General features: G+C 54.1%; 1 protein-coding gene across 4 annotated transcripts in view; it reads left to right on the top strand.

Moving 5' to 3' along the window:
* GRHL3 (grainyhead like transcription factor 3) overlaps positions 1-23712 on the top strand; it is a 34101-nt gene extending 10389 nt beyond the window's left edge. For all 4 annotated transcript variants that reach the window (XM_025447544.3, XM_025447545.3, XM_035713090.2 and 1 more), the window contains 15 exons: positions 1565-1751; positions 4337-4398; positions 5834-6173; positions 6428-6501; positions 6969-7122; positions 7296-7407; positions 8838-8932; positions 11001-11159; positions 12119-12197; positions 12320-12453; positions 13998-14032; positions 15196-15284; positions 16148-16233; positions 18683-18747; positions 22771-23712. In XM_025447544.3, coding sequence (XP_025303329.1) covers positions 1565-1751; positions 4337-4398; positions 5834-6173; positions 6428-6501; positions 6969-7122; positions 7296-7407; positions 8838-8932; positions 11001-11159; positions 12119-12197; positions 12320-12453; positions 13998-14032; positions 15196-15284; positions 16148-16233; positions 18683-18747; positions 22771-22885 — 1786 coding nt within the window. In that variant the 3' untranslated portion in view covers positions 22886-23712. The remainder of the gene's footprint in view (positions 1-1564; positions 1752-4336; positions 4399-5833; positions 6174-6427; positions 6502-6968; positions 7123-7295; positions 7408-8837; positions 8933-11000; positions 11160-12118; positions 12198-12319; positions 12454-13997; positions 14033-15195; positions 15285-16147; positions 16234-18682; positions 18748-22770) is intronic.
* The last annotated feature ends 2399 nt before the right edge of the window (positions 23713-26111 follow it).

The following is a 26111-nucleotide window of genomic DNA, read 5'->3' as shown; positions in this document are numbered from 1 at the left end:
CTCATAGTGTTCTTCTAAGGAGCAGAGCTTAGGGATGGAAAGCGTTCAGACATATTATGGTAAATGGCAGCTGGCCTTGGTCCTGTGTCCCTAATGTGAGAGAGTAGGAGGTTCACTTAGGATGGGGCAGGGGGTTGCATCGGGCACCAGGAGACCAGTCAGTGCTCACTTCATCACTGGGGTTCTCTTCTCCCAGTCCAGCAGCTCCCAACTTCTCACCAACCATTCTCCTTCACACCCTCTTTGCTCTAAAATGAACACACTGAAACTTTCCCACCTCTGTGCCTTTGCTCACCATCAAGATCATGTTTTACACCAGTGATTCTCAAAGCGGGGGTGGGAGGTGTCCCCAGACAGCCAGCATCAACAATACCAGGGAACTTGTTAGAAGTGTAAATTCCCAGCTACCCCAGACTTACTGAATCAGAAATGCCAAGGGTACAGCCCAGAAATCTGTGTTTAAAAAACAAGCCTTCCAGGTCATTCTGATGCTGCTCAAGTTTGAGAACACCAGCCTGTAATACACCATCTTCCTGCTGGAGCTAGATTGCCCTCGGGGCCACTCACTAACCAGGAGCTTGAGCGATTCCCATAACCTCTCCGAGCTTCAGCTTCCTTGTCTCTAGAATAGGGACAATAATAGTACCTGCCTTACTTGGTTGTTGTGAGCATTAAGTGAGAGAATGCATGGAAGGTGCTTATTATCTCAGCACCTAAAACACGGCCGATGCTCAGTAAAGATCAGATATTACTTTTAATCAGCATCAGTCTTATTCTGGGTCGTGTCCCTATCCTGGTGGCCCCCCTTCACATTTCTGCATGATATAACAATCCCCAGTGCTGAGTGCCCCCAGCTAAATGTCTGCTTCCTCCAAGGAGCCGCTCGGGATCTCTTTCCTTTGAGCCCATGCGGCTTGTCTCTTGGGCCACATGCCTTGCATTTGTCTGAGTTCTCAGCACGGGGCCCGGTCCTGCCTCCTCTGTGTGCCCTGCAGCATCCTCCTCGCCTTCCAAGTTCCTGGCATCTGAGCAGCTGCTTGGGCCATCCACAGTCCATGTTGGTCAGAAAGGCCACTTCCCAAGATGGGGCTCTGCCCATAGGCTTCCTGGCCACACTCCCTAACTTGCAAGCATCGCTGCCGGCCTTCTGTGTCTCTCACAGTCTGCAGGGGAACTTCTCATGCTGGGTTATCTGGAAATTTTGTTTGTCATGATTTCCTATCCTTCTTTTTTTTTTTTTTTTTTTTTTTTGATTTCCTATCCTTCTTATGCTAAGTTCCTTTGAATGAGTATCTACCGTGGAAGCATTTTACTGAATCCTCTCTGAAGCCTTGCGGGGTTGGGATTAGGGTCTTAGAGTCGTGGGTGAGGGAAGTGAGGCCCCAGGTAGAGACTGAAAGCATCTAGCTCCCAAGTTTGGGTACATTCTACTGTCCCATGCTGCCCAAAGGTGGTAGAAGAAGTGGTTTCAACTTTTCAAGCTGATAACTCTGAATTCCTGGCCACTGGCCTGAGGCTGACCATTCATGGACCTGCCTCTTGACCTTCCCTACTTATCTTCCAGCTTCAGGTCTGTGCGATTGCTGAAGAATGACCCAGTCAACTTCCAGAAGTTCCCCTACACTAGCGAGGACGAGGCCTGGAAGACCTACCTGGAAAACCCCTTGACAGCTGCCACGAAGGCCATGATGAGGGTCAACGGGGACGATGACAGTGTTGCCGCCCTGAGCTTCCTCTATGACTACTACATGGTACATTTGCCCCCTCTGGGAGTGTCCCCCTCTGACTGAATGGTCGCCTTCGTGCTCAGTCCTCATGACCCAGCAGCCCATCCCCAGCCCAGTACCATGTTTCTTCTCTCCTCTGGGTCTTCACACATGCCATTCCCTCTGCCTGGCCCCCCCACCCCTCGCCCCTTGGCTAAGTTCCCCCCCTCAGCTCTGGGTCTCGGCTTCAAGGTTACCCCATTCATTCTGCTTTCTTGGGTCTCTCATTCTGTGCCCCCAGGTACCCTCAGAACTACCATCATTATCCTTGACCCTGTCTTTAGAAACTTGCTTGCTGTGCATTTATTTCTTCATCTCCTGCATGACTGAGCTCTTGGAGGGCAGGAACCACGTGGTGGTCATCACTCAGTCCTCAGCTCCCCATCCTGCTTGCCACATACTCAGTGCTTAGTGATTAAAGGATCAGTGCCTTGGCCACACATACTCCTCATCACAGGAGCACCCCCAACCTGCCATCTTTTTTCTGCCCCATCCCTTAGGTCATCCCAGTTGCCCTGTCATCCCCACCCACCTATCCCAACCCCACCACCTAGAACATGCCTTCTGCTCTTGAATCATTTTCTTTTCTTCTCAAGGCCACTTTCACTTGGAAGCTCTCCTGCCACATCACCTCTCCCTCTCTGGAGTGTCTGACTATCCTTCCTACCCTTGCTGCCATTCTATGTAACCTAACACCTCCTGACAGACAGTCTCTATTGTTCTGTAATTGTTTCCAGGGCCTTGGCCTTGACTCTGGGGGACTATCAGCACCTGAGAACAGAAATTAGTCCCTCCCCTATCTGGTTGCCAGTGGGCAACCACAAGTACCTAACACAGTGACAGAGCCACCGACCCCTTCCCATGCCTGTGCCAGACATTGCTCATGGATTACAGGCTGCTCACCGGGGTGCAGGAGGCTGAAGAATCTTTTTCCACTGCACTCCAGGCAGCCCCTACCCATCTGTCTGAACTGTCACATGACAGTACACTTTCTTGTTTTCCCTGGGCTGGGTGATTGCTCCAAGAGACTTTCCCAGATTTGAGAATGGGAAACATAAACAGCCAATTATTGAGATAACTGGCTTTGAACCTGAAGATTTAAAGCCACTTTGTAAATAAGCCCTCAATATTTACCCAAGAAATATTTTATCTACCTTACCCTAAGGGAGAAGGCACTGCCTGTGTAAACTCACATGCCAAGGATGGGAAGTGTGGTCCCAGATACGAAAAGACCCCAAATTTTCTTTCTGGCTTTGGTTTTCACCTTGGAGTGGTGCAGTTACCCTACCTTATTTCCTCCCCAGCAGGCTGATAGTGTGCTGGTAGCGTTTGGCCCAGGCTGATGGAAAAGAAATTTAAATTGACTGCCTCAGGTTGGAGACATGGTGGGAGCCAGAATCCTAGGCCTGGATTTAACCCCCAGCCTGGGATTTACAGCTTGGTTGGAGCATAATGTAAAATCTGGCACCATCTTCCTAGGCAAAGGGCCACTCCCAGGGCCAAGACGATGGGAACAGTTTCTGGAGGTGACACTTGTAGTGGTTTTAGTGAAATACAGCATCCTGGGGAGACATATCTGTCCCAACCCCTCACCCTTCATTTCAGAGCATTGTGGGTTCAGAGCAGCCCGGTGGGTAGTAAGGCAGAGAGCAGGAGTTGGGAGTTTGAGAACTGATCTGGCCAGATAGTGTTCTCCATGTGCTAGGTGCTGGTCTAAGCACTCACGACAATCTCTGGAATTAGTGTTACTATTATTATCCTTGCTGTACAGATGAGGACAACGAGGTACAGAGAGGTTAGGGGACTTGCTCCAGGTCACACACCAGTATGTGGTCCCACACCATATCTGGGAATTAAAGCTAAGAAATCTGGATCCAGAGTCCATGCTCATAACCACTGAGACAACAGAGCCTCTCTGGGCCTCAATTTCCTCATCCATATGATGGAGATAACATTAGTAGCAATCGCAGAGTGGTATAGAGATTAAATTGGAGATTTAAGGGTGTGCCTGAGATTTGAGGGGTGCCCGGTGGCTCAATTGGTTAAGCATCCGACTCTTGAAATTGGCTCGGGTCATGATCTCAGGGTCGTGGGATTGAGCTCCACATCAGGTTCTACACTCATTAGGAAGTCTGCTGGAGATTTTCTCTCTCTCAAATAAATAAATCTTTTAAAAAAATAAAAAAATAAAAACCAGGGAGCATTATTTTTACCAATAAATCTTCACAATACTCTTGACATAGGTATTCTAATCCCCCACTTGCCATACGAAGACAATGAATCTCAGAAAGGTACAGTCATTGATTCAGAGTCACACAGCACTCTTAAGTGGTGAAGTTAGATCTTAGGGCAGATCTGCCCGACTTCAAATTCTCTGATGCCTAAGTGCTCATCTTGGGGTACTTCTTTCCACTCTCTAACTTGGGACTTAGACTAAATGCTGGTCTGCCAATTGGCAGGACCAGAAGGTTTTCTCCCAGGGACCAAGGTAGCTCCTCTGTCTGGCCAAGTCTGCTGGAGGGGGCTGATCTGTCCATAAATGCATAAATCCTGCTTTCCTCTCCACTCAGGGCCCCAAGGAGAAGCGGATCCTGTCCTCCTGCACTGGGGGCCGGAATGACCAAGGAAAGAGGTGAGGCTCGCCCTACCACCATCTCGGCCCCTTCCCTCATCCTCACTTTCACCTCTGGGCTCTGACCATCGGGCATAGAAGGCTCAGTGCCCAGGGCCCACGACTCTTAGGGGCCTGTGAAAGTGTTAGAATTTATCTTAAAATCATAAGAAAACAATGAATATGATCCAACATGGATTACATCTATTTTTACACCAATGCAACTGTAAAAGGTGTTTTAAACTATTTTTTTTATGAAGGAAGGAGCCTGTGAAGGCAAGAGACTAGGGCCCACCAAGTCACAATGAGACCCTGCTACACTTGAATGGGTGCGCACACAGCACACCAATGAGGCCTGCAGGCCATGTGGGTTAGAATTTACTGAAAACAAACTTCAAAGCCATGGTCCAGGAAAAACCCCAAAGGCAGCTTTTCTGTCCAGACTCCAAAACCCTCCTCCCTGCAGCCTCAAGGGGAGGGAGACCTGGCCTGGGGGAGGGGACAGACACCTGGCTTCCCATACTTCTTCCTCTGGCTCTCTGGGCCTCTGCCGGGCATTGGTGCCTTGAGGCACTAATGTTCCCCTCCTCCTAGCAGGCACCACAGGCCATGCTCAGGGCCAGATGCGCACTAGAGGGACCCTGCCCTTTCTCTGTTCTTCCCTCCCTGCCCCTCCCCACCTGCCAACCCTGTAGGGCCTCTCCTGGGAAACCTCCTGGGCTTATCTCTGCCTTCCAGAAAATCCAGACTGCTAAGGCAGGCATTCTGGCTCTTGCAGCCGGCCCAGGGCCCCTCCATGCTAGAAACAGTAGGGCTGTGCGTGGGGCTCTTCTGAAAACTAATTTTTTAAAATGTTAAGCTTTTCTGATTACAAAAGTAATACCTGTTTGTTATATAATACTCAAACTCTATAGAAATGTAGAAAGTAGAAAGTAAAACTTCCCTGTAGCTACTTCCCTGCCTGCTCCACCTTAACAGTTGGAGTGTATCCTTCTAGACCTTTTTCTCGACATATATTAATGTACTGTTCACTATAATAACCATTAACCACCCCCAGACACACACACACACACACACACACACACACACACACACACAGTGGACGACTCAGTACAGTTGTTTTAGGATGGGGACCTTTGACTCTGGATAAGAAATAAATAAACTTTTAGTTTTTGAAATTACCAAGTGCTATAAAAGATAAAGCATTTGTTTTTCCCCTCAACCTTGAGCCTATACCTTATTCCATTCTTGACATCCTCTCCGTGCCCATCCCCGAGACAAACTGGCCTGTTAATAGTAACATGTCTTGCTTCATGCATGTTGGGAAGATCTAACATTTACATTGGATTAAAGGAGGTCAGTGTGTCAGCGTGATGGTCACCCTCCAATCCCACCAAGGACCTCCTTGCCCCTCAGAGAGAAGAGGTGCACTCACTCAGCCCTCCTCTCTCCCCAGGTACTACCATGGCATGGACTATGAGATGGACCTCGCTCCCCTTGAAAGCCCCACGCATCTTATGAAATTCCTGACAGAGAATGTGTCTGGAACCCCAGAGTACCCAGAGGGTCTCAAGAAGAATAACCTGATGAGTTTGGAGGGGACCATGCCCACTCCGGGCAAGGCAGCTCCCCTTGGCCCCAGCAAGCTGGAAGCTGGCTCTGTGGACAGCTACCTGCTGCCCACCAGTGATATGTACGATAACAGCTCCCTCAACTCCTTGTTTGAGAGCATTCATGGGGTGCCACCCACACAGCGCTGGCAGCCTGACAGCACCTTCAAAGATGACCCACAGGAGGTGAGGGCCTGTGCCCATACCCCTCACAGCCTCCCTGGATATGTGCATGCATGTGCAGAAGGAGAGAAGACAGTGAGGAGGTCAGAGGTTTGGAATCCATGGGATGAAATGTCCTAGAGCAGAGGCAGGTCTGCCATGTACTGTTGCCTTAGTTGTGTACTGCATAACCTACACCACTGTATGTGACAGCCATGGAATGAGGCCCCAGCAGCCTGAATGTGGCCATTTATTCTCTGAATTGTGTTTCTCTGCAGTCGCTGCTCTTCCCAGACATCCTGAAAACGTCCCCAGAGCCCCCGTGTCCAGAGGACTATCCCAGCCCCAAGAGGTAACTCAGGCCTTCTGGAACCTTGGCCACTTAGATGGTAGACAGAGGCTACAGACAGAGCCTCACAGTGTCCCCAGAGCAGGCATCATCAACAAATGAAAAGACAGGAGTGAAGGCATGTGAAAGGAGAGAGACTAATTTCTACTTTTTTTTTCTTGGGCTGTGACAGGGAGCTCAGAGCCCATTAAAAAGCTGAGGTTCTGTGGCCCTCCTTCTCCCCTATGGCTTTGTCACCCCTCAGGGTCTCTCTGGTTTCCATGATTTGTCATTCAGCAGGATTGTGGCTCAAGGAAACCATCAAATAGAAACTCCAAAAATGTGGAAATGGAGGCCCAGGGAGGTAGAATGATTTCCTGGAGTCACAGAGTGACTGCACAGCACAGCCTCAGGCTTCCTGCCCCGCTGCCCTCTGGGACCCCCCTGCCTGGGAGCACAGCCTCACTGTCCTCCCCTTCTCCTCCCTGCAGTGACTTTGAGTACACCCTGGGCTCCCCCAAAGCCATCCACATCAAGTCTGGGGAGTCGCCTATGGCCTATCTCAACAAGGGCCAGTTCTATCCCATCACTCTGCGGACCCCTGCAGGTGGCAAAGGCCTCGCCTTGTCCTCCAACAAGGTCAAGGTATGTTGTGCCTGGAGCAGCCTGGGATGGGGGTATAGTGGTGGGGCTGGCCCTGCCTGATGGAGACCCTAGGGAGTAGGGGGGCAGAGGCCCTGGACTAGGGCTCTGGGAAGCGACGGGGACTGCCTGGGCCTCTCCTGAGGCCGGGGTCATGGTGGCTGCTGTGCTTGCAGAGTGTGGTGATGGTTGTGTTTGACAATGAGAAAGTCCCGGCGGAGCAGCTGCGCTTTTGGAAGCACTGGCATTCCCGGCAACCCACCGCCAAGCAGCGTGTCATCGACGTGGGTAAGAGCCCCACCAGGCCCCAGCCCAGTCTCCATGTGTCTCCCTGTCTCTTTCTTGTCTCTCTCTGTCTCTGTCTCTGTCTCTGTCTCTGTCTCTGTCTCTCTCTCTCTCTCTCACACACACACACACACACTCACACATGCCCCAATCAGGTCTTTTTGTCCCAGTCCTCTGTGGTCTCTGTAGGATTTAGTTCTGACCCCAGCCACCCGCCTGGCCCCTGTCTCCAGGCCATACACTGTAGGCTTTGCAGGGATTTGCATCTGTTGGCTGGAAGCGGTGACCTCTTTTCTATGTTGCTTTGGGGTAAACAGTGCTCTAGAGACCTCAGCAGTATCCGATAAAAAGACCCCTGGGATGCTGGCCTGCTTATCCCCATGGGGAGCTTAGCCAATTGAGACACAAATGCAAAAGACAACAGAGTGGCCCCAGTGACTTAGCAGGTTTGAAGGACAGCAGTTCTGCTTTGGAGCTGGAACCCAGGGCTCTGTCAGCAGGTAGGGGACACAGGGAAGGGGCACGGGTGCCATCTTATCCCTGTCCCAGGCCCTGGGATGTGTAGGAGTCACAGCCCACCCTTGGGCCTCCAGGTTCTGGCTCCATCACTCTTTTTCTGACAGTGTGACCTGTGTCACTGCCCCTTTCTGAGCCTCAGTTTCTTTGGCTGTCAAATGGAATGAGGCCAGCTGCCCTGCCTGCTTACAGGGCTGTTTCTTCAGTCTCAGAGTCACACATACTGGACAGCATGCTCTGAATCAGGGCGATCCGATGGCTTGTCTGAGAGGCCACATAGCAAGTGGGTAGGAGCCTGTGTTCAGAGGCCAAAGCTGAGCTCCAGTCCATGCTGTACCTTTTTTTTTTTTTAAAGCTGTGTGACCCCTGTCCAAGTGACCAGACCTCTCTGAGCTTCATTTTTTTTTTTTCATTTTGTAAACTGAACAGTCAGTCATAGGGTCATTGTGAGGATTAACTGGGGGCTCACCATCGTGAAGTTCAGTAAGTGGTGGCAGCTGTGCTGTTTGCTCGCTAGCCGTCTGATAGCTCAGTCCTGGCATCACTGCCCTTGCTACTACCGTTACTACCACCACCACTGCTCTTACTCCTTCTACTAGTGGGAGATCTCCTCAGTCACAATCCCGATGAAGACTCTAATCTTCACCCGAAACTGATGAGGGCCCTGGCCTACTTGTCAAAGTTAGGGATTCTCTGTGGGGTTTGGGCAAATCTGTTTCCCAGGCTGGATCTTAGTTTTCCCATTTGTAACCCAGGGCATAACAATCAGTTCCCCCTCCCAGATTGAAGCATGGTTCTTGGGGGAGAGGGCCCGAATCCCTGCGGAGAACCAGGCCTGGTTCCTGAATGCCTCCTCCCCAGCGTGTCCCCAAATCCCTCTCCTCCTGACTCTCCATCTGGTCTCCTGTGCTTCCCAGCTGACTGCAAAGAAAACTTCAACACTGTGCAGCACATTGAGGAGGTGGCCTATAACGCGCTGTCCTTTGTGTGGAATGTCAACGAGGAGGCCAAGGTGAGTGCGTAGCTGTGATGGAGCTGGGTCCCTTGGATTTCCCCTGGGGGGGGATCTGGGATTGTGGCAGCTCCCCTGATAAGAGCACCCATGGAGGAGGCAGGATAAGGAGTAGGGAAGAAGCACAGGCTTCCAGAAAGGCTAGGCCTATGTCCAGCCCTGTGACCTTGGACCAGTGCCTTGGCTGTAAAATTGGGTGCAATTATAGCGCCGACTGAGAGGTTCACCTGAGGATCATGTGAGTTAAGTAAAAGGTAGAGCACAGCCTGGCATAGCAGTAGTGGCTATTGTTATTAATCAGATCCACCCATTCACCAGATGGGAAAACCAAGCCTCATGCAAGGTCACACAGCCAGCCACCGATGACACCAGGTTTCCTGGCTTGCAGGCCAGTCAGTGTTGCAGGAGGAGTATTTGGAGTCTGGTAGAGGAGGCCGAAATCTCAGTCATATCACTTCCTGCGTCCAAAAGAAGGAAACAATAGTCTGTCTCCTGGGGTTGTGGTAAAGATTCCATGGGCTCATGTATGTCTCAGACATGGGCACAGTGCCAGACCCGTCCAAGAGGCCTGAAAGTGGAGCCTCTGGTGACTTGTTTTCATACCAGCCGCTTAGTGCCTAAGGCCAACTTGCCATGTGCTTCTGGACCTCTCCGTGCCTTGGTTTTCTGTTTGGAGAGCTGGTGTTGTGAAGGGGCACTAGTCTGAGAGCCCCGGGCTGGGTGACCTTGGGCCTGTCCTTTGCCTCCTTGGGCCAGGCCTACCCTTTCAGACCAGGATTGGGCCCAGCTCCTGGCAAGGGCATTTCTGGCCTGGACAAGCTGGGGAGCTAGACTCTGTCTGTCTCCCGGCTTGCCTCATGGAGCCGGAGCCATCTAGGCTGCCTGGAGAAAATAGAGCCGAAGGGGCTCTGAAAACACAAAGGGAGGCACAAAAGTGAGGGATTATTATTATTCAAACAGATGCCAGGGGCTGGAGGAGGAGCTGGGGCCCCCAGTGCAGGGAGGCGGGGAGAGAGTTTCGTAGGAAGGGAGAGGTGGGTTTCGGTTGGGATTTTCTCACAGCCCCTTAAGCCCCCGAGGCGTGGGTCTTTCTCAGGTGTGAGCAGGGTGGGAGCTGCATTAGGGCTGAGTTGGCTGAGGGGGAGGTATGTCTGGCATGCGCCTGGGGGCCTGGCCCCCACAGCCCAGGAAGGAAGGGGGTCTGCTCAGGCACCGCACCCCACCCCTACCTGTGCAGGTCAGGGTCATTTCCAAGGGAAATGTCCCAAAGAACGGTGGCCAGTCGGGAGTGGGGTCTGGCCCTGGCACCCTGTGGAGGAGCCAGTCAGGTAGATGCTCACCAGGTGAGCTTGCCAGGGAATCCCAGCTGAGACTCTGCCCAGACTGCCATCAGCTGGGCCTGGGCTTTGGGGTGAGACTCCAGCTGTCCCATCCCCACAGCAGGTCACTGCGTGCCAAGCCCACTAGGTGCTCCACGCACCCTCACAGCCACATGGGGTAGGTTTCATCATCCCTGTTTTGCAGATCAGGAAACAGAGGCTCCGTGAGGCTAAAGCGCTGGTCTAAAGCCACGTGACTTCCCATCCCGAGTCTGGGGGGCCCCATGTCCGGGCCCACTCTGCACTGCCACCCTGCCTGCCTCCCTGTGGAGACCTCAGCAGGTCACACCTGCTTAGCGCCCCTGTTTCCTTGGCTGTAAAATGGGGGTGACAGGTCCAGTGATGGCTGGAGCTGGGGGTCGAGGGTGCTGAGGTCCAGGGTCTCACCCTTGTGGCTCGTGGCCAGCAGGAAGGCGGTCTTCCGGGCTCTGGCTCTCTGCCTCCTCACTCTGAGTGGCAAAGGAGGCTCCGGACTTGCATCAAAGCCACGGAAGGACCATCTCCCTGCCGGGCCTTGAGCCTTTGGGCTGCCCTCGGCAACCTCGCGGGGGCCCGCTCCAGAGCCTGGGCTCCAGCCTGCGAGGTGGCGATATAGGTGGGGCCGGGTGCCTTGGGGCCCTGGCGGGGGGTCGCAGGGCCGCAGGGCACCCCCGGGCCCGCTGTTCATCCAGCTCCGCTGCCGTCCCCAGGTGTTTATTGGTGTCAACTGCCTCAGCACAGACTTCTCCTCGCAGAAGGGGGTGAAGGGCGTCCCCCTGAACCTGCAGATCGACACCTATGACTGTGGCTCGGGCGCTGAGCGCCTGGTGCACCGGGCTGTCTGTCAGATCAAGATCTTCTGTGACAAGGTAGCTGGGGAGGGGGGGGGACAGACCCTCAGCTGGGCCCCGGGAGGGAGCAGGACAGCCCCCCCCCCACCCCCCCACCCCCCGCCTGTGGGGCCTCCCCACCATGCAGGGCCTGTCCGTTGCTCTCTCTCACTCTCCCTCTCCTCTCTCTCTCTCTCTCTCTTGCTCTCTCGAGCGCTCTCTCGCACTCTTGCTCTCACTCTCACTCTCTCATTCTCGCTCTCTCTCGCTCTCTTACTCTCTCTCTCTCTCTCTGGCAAGCTCACTCTCTCGCTCTCACTCTCTTGCTCTCTCTCGTTCTCTTGCTCTCACTCTTGCTCTCCCTCTCTTGCTCTCTCTTTCGCTCTTGCTCTGTCTTGAGCACTCTCTTTCTCTCTCTCTCGCTCTCCCTCTTCCTCTCTCTCTCTCCCCTTCTCTTCCTCTTTCTCTCCCTCTCGCTCTCTCCCCCTCCTCTCCCCCCTCTTCCTCTTTCTCTTTCCCTCTCGCGCTCTCTCTCTCTCTCTCTCTCTCGCTCTCGCTCTCGCTCTCGCTCTCTCGCTCTCCAAGCGTCTTGCTCCCGTGAGCTGGTCATTGTGCGTCTGGGCCTCCAGGCGTATCCTCCTCCATCTCGGCACTGCCATCTCCTCTCTGCCACCTTCGGAAGATCTACTTCTAGATCTCTCTGAATCTCTCTCCACCGTCTTTGTGTGTCTGCCTCGTGTTTCTCTTCTTCTCGTCCCTCTTCCCTGTGTCTCTGCCTGTGCCCCTCTCTCCACGTCTGTCTCTCTCTCATGGCCCATCTGACCTCAGACAGGGCCTGGGCGGGCTGGGCGCTGCTACTCCCTGTTTCCTGGTCTCAGGCTGGCGGGGAAGCAGCTCTAGAAGGCTGGCAGCCCCGGAAGGCTGGCCCATATTTAAGACATGAGGCAGCCAGCCCCTGCCAAGACCCGTGATGACCCCCTTCCCCCTCTTCCCCACAGGGAGCTGAAAGGAAAATGCGGGATGATGAGCGGAAGCAGTTCCGGAGGAAGGTCAAATGCCCAGACTCCAGCAGCAGTGGTCAGTGGAGACAGGCCAGGGGCTGGGCTGGCCTGGGACAACAGGGTGGAAGGAGATGACAGGGCGGAGGTTAGGGGCATGAACGGAGGGCCCCAGACGCAGTGCCTTCCTCCTCCCATCAGGCATCAAGGGCTGCCTGCTGTCGGGCTTCCGGGGCAATGAGACCACGTATCTGCGGCCTGAGGCTGACCTGGAGACGCCACCGGTGCTGTTCATCCCCCACGTGCACTTCTCCGGCCTGCAGCGTCCTGGAGGGGTGAGGGCCTTGGGCCGAGGAGGGTCTCGGGCCCCGGGTGGGGGCTGCTCCACGTGGGCTGGCCCGGAGCACCTGCCGCTCAGCTGCTACAGGCCGACAGAGCGTGTATAGGGCCCGACGTTTTTTTTACATCAACATGAAAATGCTCTTATCGAATCCCATGGGATTAAAAAACGTACACATGTTCAGACAATGTTAGTGACCTTTTCTACTGTGAAGAGAAGGTGGTCATGAAGAAACATTCATGCCTGGAGCGCACGTGGAGGTTTCTGATGTCCGAGCCCCAAGTTAGATGGCGGCTGAATCAAAGCTGGTGGGCCGTGGTGGTCCCGGGAGCAATTGTGAGCGCCCACTTTGCGCCAGGCACTGTTCTCGATGCTTCCCGTGCACCACCTGCTCTCACCCTCCCTACCTCCCCACGAGGTGGAAACTCTCATTCCCCCGGATTTCTGAGGGGGGACATTGTAGCACAGAGACCAAACCACCCAGTAGGCGGCAGAGCTGGGGTTTGGACCCAGGCACCTTGGCTTCAGAAGCCGACCGAGCTCCTCAACCATAGCTACACCACCTCTCAGGCTGGGAGCCATCCTTTGAGATGGACTCTGCTGGCCCTCCACGTTCCAGATAAGGCCTCACAATAAGTCAGTGGGGGAATCAGGGTTCCAGAGCTTGTGTGGTCATTTGCTTCCACATTAAACAATTTAGTAGATTTTCCTTCCGATGAGGTCCTCCCCCGGGCCCCCGTGTAGGTAGGAATGTTTGCAGAAATAGCTCCTGCTGTCCAGGATGTGCCCAGTGCAGTGACTTCAAACAGTAAGAGATTACGGAATGGACAGAGCAGCCAGTGCTGAGGTGGCCTGTGTCGGCCATCCTCCCCGAAGTGCTGCTGTGGCCTCATGGTCAGTGGCTGCCTACCCCGGTGTCTCTCCCTGCCAGAGATGACTGCCCTCTTGGGATTAAGGGCCCTGTGCCCAGTCTGACAGCTGCTCTGTGGGGAAGAAGAGGGAGGCACATGAGGGTTTGCCCCTGGGAGCCTGGTTGGGGGATGGGGTCTGAATCCTGCCTTGGCCTCCCTGCCATGGTGTGCTGGTGCGGAGGGAGGGGGCCTCTTGGGCAGGCCTGGTGGCCTCCGCTCATGAGACTGGTAATGACTGCACCAGGCGCAGAGTGCCGGGTGCACAGGAGGGTGCCAGAGAGGGCCCTGTCCCGTCCTCCGCTTCTCCCCGGGTGCGCAGGCTCCCAGGGCTGCAGGACGGTGTGCGGTCCTGGCCCTTCTGGGCGAGCTGGGGCTCCTGGAGTTTGCCGCATTTCCTCAGCCCCATCTGTGTTCCCTGAGGCCCTGACTCCTTCTACCTGGGCTGGATGCTGCCTTTTGGCTCAATCTTTCAGCTCACTTAAGAGGACTTAATGGGCTGGAAAGGCCCTGCAGCTGCATCTCCCTGCCGTAAAGATTGTGCCCCCTCCCCCAAGAGAGCCTCCAGCAGCAGGGGGGCCCCCCTCATCTTCCTGCACATGATGGACAATGTCTTTCCTTTTTATTGCAGGCTGTGCCCTCGGCGGGTCAGAGCAGCTCCAGCAGGTACAGAGAGAAGCAGCTAAGGGCCTCCTCACCCTCCACCCCCGCCCGGCCCCCTACAGCTTGTGCTGCCCCCCAAGCCAGGAACTGGGCAACTGGGTGCCGGGGAAGCAGCCATGAGACTCTGCCCCTAACCCCCCAGCTAGATTCCCGCTCCTTTCCCACTGAAACTGCCTGCGATTTTATGAGTTGGTTTTATGTGAAAAGTTGGCGAATCTCTGGCGGGACACATGCTTGTAAAAAGAGAAAGAAGCAGCCTTGGAGATGGTAGTGCAGATTTGGAGGACGTCTGGGGACGGTGTGCTGCAGGGCTGGACAGGGGGTCAGCACACAGCCCCTCGGGGCTGCCTCCCAGACTCCAGGGGCCGGGCGAGGGGCCTGGTGCCTCTCTGCTCAAGTCCTTCTCTCCCTCAGCCTAGAGATCTGTGTGAGGGGAGCATATCCCAGGGGGAGTGTGGCCTGAGGCAGTGATGAAAGGGAAAGCACTTAAGAAAGTTCGTTTGTTGTTGATCTCAGTGCCTTCCCCTGTAAACCAGGGGTACTTTTCCTGAGGTGCTTTCACACCAAATGGGGTCACTTATCCCCTCACCACAGCCCCCAGTGGGGTCAGGCAAGTAGGGGTTATTGCTCTACCTGAGGGACCAGGACCAGAGGCTCAGAGACGTGAAGTGACTTGACCAAGCTCACACAGGGCTTATGTAGCGTCGGCAGGCCGGAACCTGAGTCTGCCCTACTCTGAACCCCACATCCCTGCCCCCTTTCCCCACCTCACATCCAAGTGGATTCTTTCTAAAAAGAATCGTGTTGATGGTGAAACAATAGTCTGCATTCACCAAAGCCCACTGTGCGCCACGTGCGGCTCTAAAAGCAGTTTGCATGATCTCCTGCAGCCTCACCAGCTTTATGAAGTATTGTCATCATTACCTTACTGTCACCCCGTGTTATAGATGGGGACACTGAGGGACTAAGAGACTCACCCCAAGTCGCCTGGCTAGCGAGTGGGGTTTGAACCCAGGCAGTCCCAACTCCAGAACCTGCTGCTTCCCCCGCCATCCCGCTGCTTTGGGCCTGCCCTCATGGGACCTTCTGCACCTCTGGGGCCCCTTTGGACTCTGGGATCCCCCCGGGTTCCTTATGAGCCTCTCCCTGTCGCCCACCACCCCCAGGCTGCCTCTGAAGCGCACCTGCTCACCCTTCGCTGAGGAGTTTGAGCCTCTGCCCTCCAAAAAGGCCAAGGAAGACGATCTTCAAAGAGGTACCCTCCCTCCCAGCTCATCCGCTCCCTGAGCCCACCACGTAGCCCCCAGCTCCCCGTGAGGCCTGCCCCAAAGCCTCAAACACCCATCCTGGCCCACGCAGCCAGGGCAGCACCCGTCCCAACAGAGGGCACAAGGGGCTGCTCCTCAGAGCGGGAGTGGGTCCAAGGCTGGAGGGTGGGGTGGGGGTCCGCAGGGCACCCGGGGTGCTTGGAGAGATGTCCATGGAGCCGGTGGGCTTATGCCTCCTCTGGCAGAGGCAACGGGTTCATTATTTTGGGCAAGCCCCCCCCCCCCCCCATTCTCTACAGCAGGTGGGAACAGAGTTGGGTTTCCATTCCTGGCTTTCTGGCTTTAACAGCCTAAATCTGTGACTTCCTGGGGGAGGGGGACATGCCCAAACCTCGGAGGGCTGCAGCTGATTATCAAGAAGAAACCAAGAGCTAAGATCAAAAGCTTCCAGCAACCTTGACCTGAGCCTTGTACCACACTTGGTGTTTAAGACATCCTGTCCCTAGTTCCCCCACAACTCTGAAACAGAGGGTGGGGCCACCTCCATTTCCCATTTGGATAAAGTGAGGCTCAGTGATGGAAAACTACCTTCAAGGTCGCCTAGCTGGCAGGCAATAGAGCAGGGATTCCATCCTGCCCGAATGGGCACAGTCCGAGCAGGCCCGAGTGGGACCCGCAGAGCTGGGTGGTAGTTCCCATCTGGGCACAGACCCTCAGCAAGGATTTGCCCTTTCTGCAGAAATTGATTTTCTGTTAAACATAATATTTTTGAAGCCTCCCCCACCCCCTGGATGTTCCCGGGCTCCTTTGTCCTCCCCTTGCCGCTAAAAGCCACTCCTCTGCCTCTCAGTTCTCTTGTACGTGCGAAGGGAGACCGAGGAGGTGTTTGATGCCCTCATGTTGAAGACACCGGACCTCAAGGGGCTGAGGAATGCGGTAAGAGGCTCTGTGGCCCACGCCCCCCACCCCGGCCAGACCCTGCTCTGCGCTCCTGTCCCCTACTCCTCACCACACAGTTTTGACTTCCCGCAGGAAGGCACTGAGGAGGAATATGCCGGAACCCTGGCTTTCCAATGGCCCACCTGTCCCACCCCATTGTGGGGGGGCACCCCCAGGCCTGGCTGGTGGGGGCGTGCCTCTGTGATGTTATCTCCCAGCCAGAGCCCTGGCTCCACCCTGGGAGTCACACACACCATAAATCCTCCTTAATCTGATGGCTGCTGTCTGACAGGCCAGAGCTTTTTGTTGGCTTTGCAAACCTGTTTCTGTTTTAATGGGAATGAAACCCAAAAAGGCCAGGCCCCAGAGACACTCTTTTTTTCTTTTCCGGGGGGCCTCATTCCTCCAGCTCGTGGTTGGCTGGGGGGCACTGGTGGGGGTGGCACAAAGTGGTGTTCGGGCAAGGAGACCTTCCCCAACCCCCCAAACTGCCAGAGAGTGGGTGAAACGACTCTGAATGCAACCCACAGCAGCTTTGTGGCTCAGCTAGAAACTGAGCAAACACAAGCCTCCGCCAGGGCCAGGGGGGCTTAAAGGTTGAACCAACGGGACAGCCAGAAGGTTCCAAGATGGTGGGCTGGGGAAGAGAAAATGAACCCCGTAGTAACTCCAGCTACCTTTTACTAAAGACCCACTACAGGCCAGGCATTTTGTCAGGCGCGCTGCATTTGCTAGCTCTCCATATTCTCTGAACAACCCCGAAAAGTGGTTACGATTATTATCTGTTCATTTCCATGAGAAAACAGCCTTCTCGCCATCAGGCAACCTGCCACAGCGGCTAAGGTAACAGAGCTGCAGTCCAGCCCAAGCTCTCTCCACTCTGCTGTGCCCTTCTGGTCCCTCATGGATCATCTGCTCTGATTGATTGACACCAGCCATTAATGTCACTCGAACATGGACTCGGAATCCTTGGGTTGGATAGACCTAAAAGGGTCCCCATCTGGTATTTGAGCTCTCTCCCCAGCAGCTCTTCCAAAGGGGTACCCACTCTTGACTTGCCTACTTCCAGGGATGGAGAGCTCACCACCACACGGGGCAGCCCATGCTGTCTTCGTACAACTTATGTTTAGAAAGTTCCTAAGTCCTTCTTTAGGTTGAATTGAGATCTTCCTCCTGGTAGCTTCCAGCCATGTCGCCATCCAAGTAGAATAAGGACTTTCCTGCCTTGGAGGGATCTCTGTCAGGACCGAGAATAACCAAGCAGCTGAGCCTGATCCTCTTCCTAAAAGGCCTGAGAGGACCACCTCAGCCTGAAGCCTTCGGTCTAAGGCTCGCTGCTGCTTCTAGGCGGCCAGTCACGCCAGACGGCACCCTCTGACTGAGCCTCTCACCAGGGCACAGACACAGGCTGGGCCTTCGCTTCATCTTCTCAGCTCCTGGGCTGAACCACGCTGCGTGGACATCTTATGCTTGCTCCTGTTTTACAAATGGGGACGCTGAGGCTCAGCGAAGTCAAGTGACTTGCTCAGAGTCTGCACTCCTGGTGGTGGAACTGGGACCAGACTGAGTCTGTCTGCCCTAGAGGAAACTTCTGGCTGCCTGGGGAGAAGTGAGCTGGCTCTGGCTGTGCGAGCTCAGGCAGGCCACTCACGGACCTCCAAGCTGGGGGTTCCTTGTCCGCAGAACGAACACCAGTGTTCTGGGATGTGACGGGGCAGGAAACCCGGGATCTGGCTGGGCCCTGGGTGCACGGTTTATATTCGTGGAGCTGGGCACCCTCAACCACCCAATGGGGTTAGTAATTCTTGCCTCTAAGGGGACAATATCTGGGTGATCCCCCTCACCGCAGGGCAGGAGCATCCAGTGCCCCCCTTCTAAGAGAACAGCACTGACTCTCTGTGGAGGTCTGCAGGCCAGGAACTGCCCCAAATGCTTTTTATGGGCCAGTTTAGTCACTTCCAGTAGCCCTACGGGTAGGGGCGATGCCCATCTCTGCCTCTGGTTTGCCCATAGTCGGCAGCTGGTGAGTGGGGCACCCTCAGCACTGGAACGATGTTGGGTCTGACTTGAGGCAGGGGTTGGAGGACCTGGTGGATACTCTTTGGGATATTTTACACCCACTAAACGTGCAGTCCGTCAAGAGTTTGTCGTGATGCGGGAAGGCTTATAACATGCAACATGAAGTAAAAAAAAAAGTTATATAAAGCTATGTATGGGGAATACAAAAAATCTGCACCCATGGCCAAAAGATGGGAAAGAGGGCACCCAGATGTTTACCTCTTGGAAACAGGATTATGGACAATTGTATTATTTTTTTCTTTGTATTTCTCCACAGTATGGACATATGTTACTTTTATAATCAGGAAATAAAAAGATTACAGTAGAAGAGGCTGGAATAGGTCCAGTTTGGGCAGCAGACAACAAATCCCCTACTGTTCTCTTCCAGATCTCTGAGAAGTATGGGTTCCCCGAAGAGAACATTTACAAAGTCTACAAGAAATGTAAGCGGGGGTAAGTGCTCAGTACAGCTCTTCCTCCCATCCCCCCTCGTTGCCCCATTCCCTCTAAAATCTTGGCTCAGGGAGCTCCCAGCGAGCTTGCTCTGCCCCCCATGGTGCCGAGCAGCATCTGTCCTTGGCTTTGTGGAGAGGGCGAGGGCTGTGGAATTGGCAAGGCCACCTGCCAACTGGGAAGGAAAGGAGTAGAAGACAGATGGAAGGGTCTTTAGAGATGGCAGGTGGAAGGCCAGTGCAGGCCCAAAGATCAGAAGACCCAGGTCCAAGCCCCGGCCCACTGGATGGCCAAGTCATTTGATTACAATGATGGTGATTGTGACTACCATTCACTCATCCGTCTACCATGTGTCAGATGTTGGGCTACACGTCTTCCACTTAACTCTCACAGCCACACTATGAGGTAGACACCATTACCCACACTTCACAGAGAGGGAAACTGAGGCTCAGAGGGGCTAAGCAATATTCAGGGGCAGGAGCAGCAGAGTAAAGGCAGGGAGGCAGAAGGGCCCAGCAATGCTGCTGCTACTGGCCGAGTCAGGGCCCAAGGAGGGAGTGGCTGGCAATGAGTCTGGAAAGGGTGCGGTGACTGGGTGTGGTTTTGAGGGAACCCAGCTGAGATGCTGCATAGGCCTTCACCGGTGGATCTGCATGAGGCAGGAGGGGCTGAAGCTTTACCTTCCCGAGGGCTGGGCAGTGTGGCACCTACTGTGGGCTGCTGGGGATTAGTGTTCAACACCACAGCGCCCTTTGCTACCTGCCCAGGAGAGCCTGGGCAAGGGGGGTACAGGGGGCCACATGGTGACTGCCCCCACACTCAGTCCCCCCCAGCTCAGAGACAATGAGCTGGGCATTCACAGAAGTCCCTGCCCAGCCTAGTGTAAGGAATTGTCAGCACTATTCCCTGCCTGGAGGCCCCACTCCCAGCCCCCCGGCCTCCTAGCCCCCCACTGCAGCTCAGAGCCTGTCCTCCTGCTCTGGACAATGTAACTCCAGCTACATTTACTCGTGGGCCCTGGAAGGTGATCAGACATCACCTCGTGGCTACTGTCTGTGGGCTTTCCCTTCTTTAGAAGGCTCTGCAACGCCAGGCAGGTTTTGTACCCAGGCTGAGGCCCCATCCAGTCAGGCCCAGGGGCTGGCCTCCCACCCTCCCTCCTCTTTGGTTCCCACCCAACCTCCCACAGAAGGGCCAGGGGAGGGGGAAGCTGTACAGTCCTGTAGACCCTGGGAAAGGACTCGTTTGGTTTTGATTGTATGAGTGTCTAGGTTTTTGTGTGTGTGTTTTTTTTCTTCCAAGTTTCGGTTTTAAACTGGGGCTCACAAGCTCTCTGGAGCAGAATCCACCTCATGGCAGAGGGCAGGCTCTGCTTTGCCCAGACAGGCCCAGCCCCAGTTCCCCTGCGGACTAGTGCCCGTGCCCCCCCTGGCTGCAGCCCAGTCTGTGGCCAGCCTCCCTGACAGATCCCACCACAGGCTGGGCTGAGGGGCTGGGAGATTGTGTGTGTGTGTGTGTGTGTGTGTGAGTGTGTGTGTGTGTGTGAGAGCGAGAGAGAGAGAGAGATTGAGATTTGGAGGGGAGTGCATACAAGGATGCCCCAGCCCCACTGGCAAAGTTGCAGAGCTTTCCCTTAAGCCCCTACGGCTCTTTAAATCCTAATTAAAAAAAAAAAAAAATCCTAATTTTAATAGCTCTCATGTGTGGAGCACTCACTATGTACCAGGTGCTGGACTAAATAAATGACTTCCAGGCATCATCTCATTGACCTTTGAGTTTGGTATGATTATCTGTATTTCTGTAGATGAGGAAACTGGCATTCAGAGTTGGTCCCAGGGTCACAGCTAGTAACTAGCAGAAGGAATCCCAGCCTGCCTAAAGCCTGTGCATGCACCCACTATTTTATCTTGCCTCCTGCTTCTTCCTCTAACTGCTAAGCAATGTGCAAATAAAGGCCTTTTATTTGCCTAGCCCCATGGCCCAGGCCATCACTCAGTAGCCCTTCAGAGGCACCCTATAGCTCATACACAGCCTATACCATGAAGACCTCGGGCCTAGAATCAATCTGAGGTACTTAAATGAGAAGAGTCTGCAAAAAAACCTTTTGGGAGAGGAGAGGCGAGGCTCATTTGCCATGTCCCTCCGTGTCTGACTCCTCTGCTGAGGAACAGAGAATTCTAATCATGGCCTAGTTTATTTTCACAGAACCCTCCTGAAAGTCCTCTGGACAAAGGTAGATAGAATCAGCTTTACAAGCACCATTGAGTGCTTGAAAGATGAACAAATACACTGTTTTGCTGGCAGCTGGACAAGGGTTTGGGGCAAACCAGGACAGAAGACAGCTAGAAGCTGGCAAGTGACAAGAGGCCCACATTCTGGGACACTGGTTCCCCACCAGCTCTGCCTCTCTGGCCCAGTTGTCACTGAATTCTGCGGGGGGAAGGGGTCTATGGGCTTGTCTGAGATACCTTGTGTGGAGGTGTGCACCCTGGCCCACTGGGAGCCCCGCTGGGGAGTGGGGGGGAGGCAGCCGTCAAGTTCCTGCATGCAAGGCACACACTGCCTGGCACCTAGAGACGCCCCGTAACTACTACTGTCGGAAACAAATGGAAACCTGGCCACTGACAGAGCACTCACCCCTCTGGCCCAGCCCTGATCTCCTCGGATCTGTTCCCAGCCTGCAGCCCCCAGACAAAGATCCCTTTGTGAGATGAAGGAACCGCTGATGGGACCCGAGGAAGTGGGAGCCTGTAATTAGACCCTGGCTGTCAGCACCCCGGCCTGGGAGCCTGAGCCCAGACCTCCTTCCACAAAGCAGCAGCATCTGGAAGCTGCTGTACAGATGGCTGGACATAGGCCGTAGGCTTAGGCTCCCTGCTTCTGCAAGGTCTCCGTCCTCTGGACCTGGGGGATGGCAGGGACAAGCCTACTGCCTCCCCAGGGGTCCCCCTGGAAAGCAGATGGCTGCCTGCTGGGAGCGGTAGCCTGAGATCTGCAGCCCCCCATTCCTGCCCTACTTGAAACAATCTCGCCCCCATCCAAACTCTCCCCCAGACCTGGCTTTTGCCTTTCTCATATAGGCCACTTCCTAACTCATATTTATAGGGAGTTTTTGTTTTTCTTTCTAAAAAACGGTACAGTGGAAAGAGACAAAAGTCTAGACTCAAGTCCCAGCTCTGCCATCTATAAACTGTGTGACCTCAGGCAAATGACTCTGCTTCTCTGAAGCTCAGCTTTTCCATCTACCAACTGGAGTAACAGGGTTCTAAAGATTTCTTTTCCCAGGCCCTACTAGATTACGGACTCATGGAAGGCATGTAGGGCATCCTCTCTGTGTGGAGCAAGACCCTGCACACAGAGAGGCCTCAGTAAACGCTAGTGGGGTGGATGGATGAGGACCGCCAACTCCGTTACAAAGGGACAGCTGGTGTGGTCGGGCCAGGGAGGCCCTCACAGTGATAGGACGCTCTGCGGAGGGCTGCAGCATGGAGGCCCTGTCCGTCTCAGGTTGGCCCAGGTCCTAGCCTGAAGGGTGTAGGGGGGAGAGAGCCGAGCCCCTCATGTGTCTTGTGCTATCCGTGAGGTTTCCACTTCGTGGGGGTGCACGAGAGCAGAGACTCAGGTGGCACCTGCCTCTGGCTCAGGCAGGCACACCTGAGTGACACATCGCAGCCTCCTACTGAACCCAGGCCACACTGGTCCACCCACCGTGCCTCTTGCACTTGAACTCTCACGTTGTGTCCGAGTCCCATCTGGCCTAGGGGCCGAGGAGTACTGCGTCCCTCCCAGTCAGTCTGCTGCAGTAGAGAGGCCGTGGTTGGAGGAGTGGCTCAGCCCCTTGGTGGCCACTCCCTCCACCGTAAGTGGGACAGTGAATACCCACCTCTGCTGTTAGGACGGTCAGGAGAAAGTCCGAGAGGTGCCTGCCATGTTGTGCGCACCCGATAGGTAGGAACCAGTACTATCATCCTTGTCACCCAGAGGCCTGGCCACGTTCTAGACATATCTCCTCTTCTCTTCCAGGATCTTGGTCAACATGGACAACAACATCATTCAACACTACAGCAACCATGTCGCCTTCCTGCTGGACATGGGGGAGCTTGACGGCAAGATCCAGATCATCCTTAAGGAGCTGTGAGGCCCGGGCATCCATGCCCTCAGACCCCCTGGGGCCGGCCCAGGCAAGGAGCCCTCTGGGAAGTGGCCCCATGCCATACCACACACAACGTCTCCTCATGCCTCAGTGCTGTTACTTGAATGTCCTCCCTGAGGGAGGAGGCCCTCATATTGCAAACCCACAGATGCTACGGTCAGGGAGGGACCTGGGAAGTGTCCCGATCTGAACCCCAACTCATGCTTGAATCTACACTGGATTTCCTGCCGGTGCCTGCCCAGCTAGTGAGAGTGTCATGTTGGTTCACGTCCCCATGGCCTATCTCCTTCTCGGAAGACCCCATTCTTTCTGCACATCTCCCGGTTGGCTCTTCACCCTCTTTCCCAAAGCTGCCTTGAATCTTGTTCAGCTTCCATTCTTGATTCTTCTATCAACTTCAGACTGAGGATTCCTTATATTGTTGCTCAATTAACTTTGATTTTCAGTGCAAACAATTTTTAAATGTCACCATAGTGGAAACACTCTCATGGATTTTGTCAATACAAGGTGTAAATAATAATGCTCATTGATTGGAACAAAGTGGCTGCTGTATAAAACAACTGTGCCTGTTTGCTGATGTACACATTTCTTATTTACAATTTCCATTTATGTTATATATATATAAGTATATATTGTATATACATGCAACATTTTATATTTTTCATGGATACATTTTTATCATTTCAAAAAAAACGTGTATTTCACATGCTTGGACTGTTATTTTTTTTTTTTTAGCTGTTATTCAATTATGCATTTTGTATACTCACATGGTATTTAGTAATAAAATTCTACCTATGTATTGCTTCAAATACTACACTTGTTCCTTTTGTGAAAGTCTTCCCAGAAGAGAGGGTGAAAGCAGACGAAGCCTGCTTCCTTCTGTCTTGTAGGTGGTTAACCCTGGACCCGAAGGCTGGTGGTGCGTACCGGGCACCCGAGAAGCAGCGGTGCCCCCTGGAAGGCAGTGGAATCCTGACGCTAAGATCTCGGTCTTGCACTGTCCCACGGGCCGAATGTTATGACCTTAGGGTCATTGACTAGAGAGACAGAGAAGTCCTGGAAAAGGTCCAGGATGGCCTTGCCAAGGACCTCACAGCTGGGGCCAGTAGGCAGAGCCCAAGGCTGGGAGCCACGTGACCTGGGTTCTTGGGCCAACTCTGCCCCCACGTGCTGGGCCAAGTCAGTTGCCCTGCCGCTGACTCAGCAGCTCCCAGAAGTGGGTGCTCCCATCTCTTTCCAGCTCGGCATTCAGTGACATCATGGGGGAGTAGTTACACCCCAGAAATTAACGGCTACTACAGACCCGGGCCTTTATTTCTTCTAGGGAGCAAATCAGAGCATCTGTCCACCCTTCCTTCCTTCCTTCCTTCCTTCCTTCCTTCCTTCCTTCCTTCCTTCCTTCCTTCCTTCCTTCCTTCCTTTCTTCCTTCCTTCCATCTGTCTGTCCTTCCTTCCATCCTTCCCCTCTCCTTCCCTTCCTTTGCCCCCCTCCTAGCACACCACCACCTCTAGGCCTGTTTCTTCAGCTGTGAATGAGGGGCATGGATCCTCACAGGTCTCTGTACTGACCATCCTTAGAGCACCAGAGCTGATGGGTGGGTGTCAAAGGCCGCCTGGACCTGGGGGAAGGGACAGCTGCAGCCCCTGGGAGACCCTCCCACCTTCAGTCATTAGGCAGATCTGCTTTTCCCCTTTTACCCATTAGGGTTTCCCATAAGCTTTCATTTGAACAAAATTTTTAAAACGTCTGGAAACCACAGATGCCTCCAAAGGCCTCTCAGCTCTCACAGTCAAGAGCCAGTGGTCCCAATTCCCGCCAATGGCCTGGAGTCAGGGCCAGGGCTAGGGTCAGGCCACTGAAGCCCTAGCCTCAGGCACAAACATTAGGAGGCATCAAAGAGCTTAGTAATCAAGAGAAATTGATGCAGTGTGTGTGTGTGTTTGTGTGTGTGTGTTTTAAATAAAGCCCCCCCCCCCAAAAAAAAAAAAGTCCACGATGAACAAAATACTAAAATTTGAAGCCAGGATCAGTAGTGCTGACGTTCCTTCGGCCTCAGACGCCAAGAGGGCTTGCGTGACAGGGCCCCAGGGACCCTACAGGCATCCAGGGCGGCTGCGTCTGTTCCACCCTCACTACGGCTGTGACATCGCCCAGGATGCCAGAGCAGGGTGATGTGTGAGGGTGGAATGGCAGCGTGTGCAGAGTGTCAGCACACGCCAGGCACGCCAGAGGTGCTCAGCTTCTGTTCATTTCCTTCCTTCTTGAGCTTCCCGCCAGCTCCCCTCCCAGAAGCGGCTGGGAAGCAGGCAGGTGGTGCTTCTCCACCCTGGTTTGCACCTTGGAATCACCTGAGCAGCTTTTACCCCTTTCTCTACTGCCCAAACCCCACCCCTGGAGCATTTATTGATTTTTTAAATTTTTATTTATTTTTAAGGAAGCTCTACACCCGATGTGGGGCTCGAACTCATGACCCTGAGACCAAGCATCACATGCTCTGCCCCCTGAGCCAGCCAGGCACCCCCACCCTAGAGCATTTAAGTCAGAATTTCTGGAGGTGGACCCAGACAGACCTCAGAACTTTTTAAAGCACCACCCCCACCTCCCGTGATTACAGTGTGAGGTCAAGGTCGAGAACCACTGCTCTAGAGAGGCCATAATTACACAGGCCTTGAAGCCTGTGTCACCTGTTCGTGTCTGGCTGGGTTGCTGCACACAAGGAATCAGTATCCACGCAAATCCTGCTGCGGAGTTCGGGAAGGGAGCCGGGCAGCTCCACACCCGCCGCACATTCAGCAGCTGCAGTAAGGGCACCAGGGCTCAGCTCTGCTCAGCAAAGCACCATGTGAGGGGACCAGGGCTGTCAATGCCTACAAAGGCCATTTGGGCCTCAAGGAGAGCTCCACCCTCAGAGAAGTCAAGGGGCAAGGGTACCCCCTCAGCCTGACAGCTGCCATGCTAGGACCATCTTTCACTCCCAAGAGTCAAAGGGGAGAGGAGTGAAGGTAAGTCCTTTCCAAACAGGAGTCACTTTGGAAAGGTGGCTGTCAGCGGGTGGCGAGGGCACCCCCTGCCTGGTGGCTCTTCCCTAGAAGACAAGTAGCCAGTGGGGGAGGGAGGGATGAAGGAGGAAAGCAGGTGTGAGGGATGAGTGAGGGAATCAGGAGGAGGGAGGAGGGCATATAGGCAAACAGCAGATGAGCGAACAAACGG

This window comes from Canis lupus, chromosome 2 (assembly GCF_003254725.2).
Source record: "Canis lupus dingo isolate Sandy chromosome 2, ASM325472v2, whole genome shotgun sequence".
Classification (NCBI taxonomy): domain Eukaryota; kingdom Metazoa; phylum Chordata; class Mammalia; order Carnivora; family Canidae; genus Canis; species Canis lupus.
The sequence above is the reverse complement of the archived record's forward strand: the minus strand, read 5'-3'. Positions and strand labels throughout refer to the sequence as shown.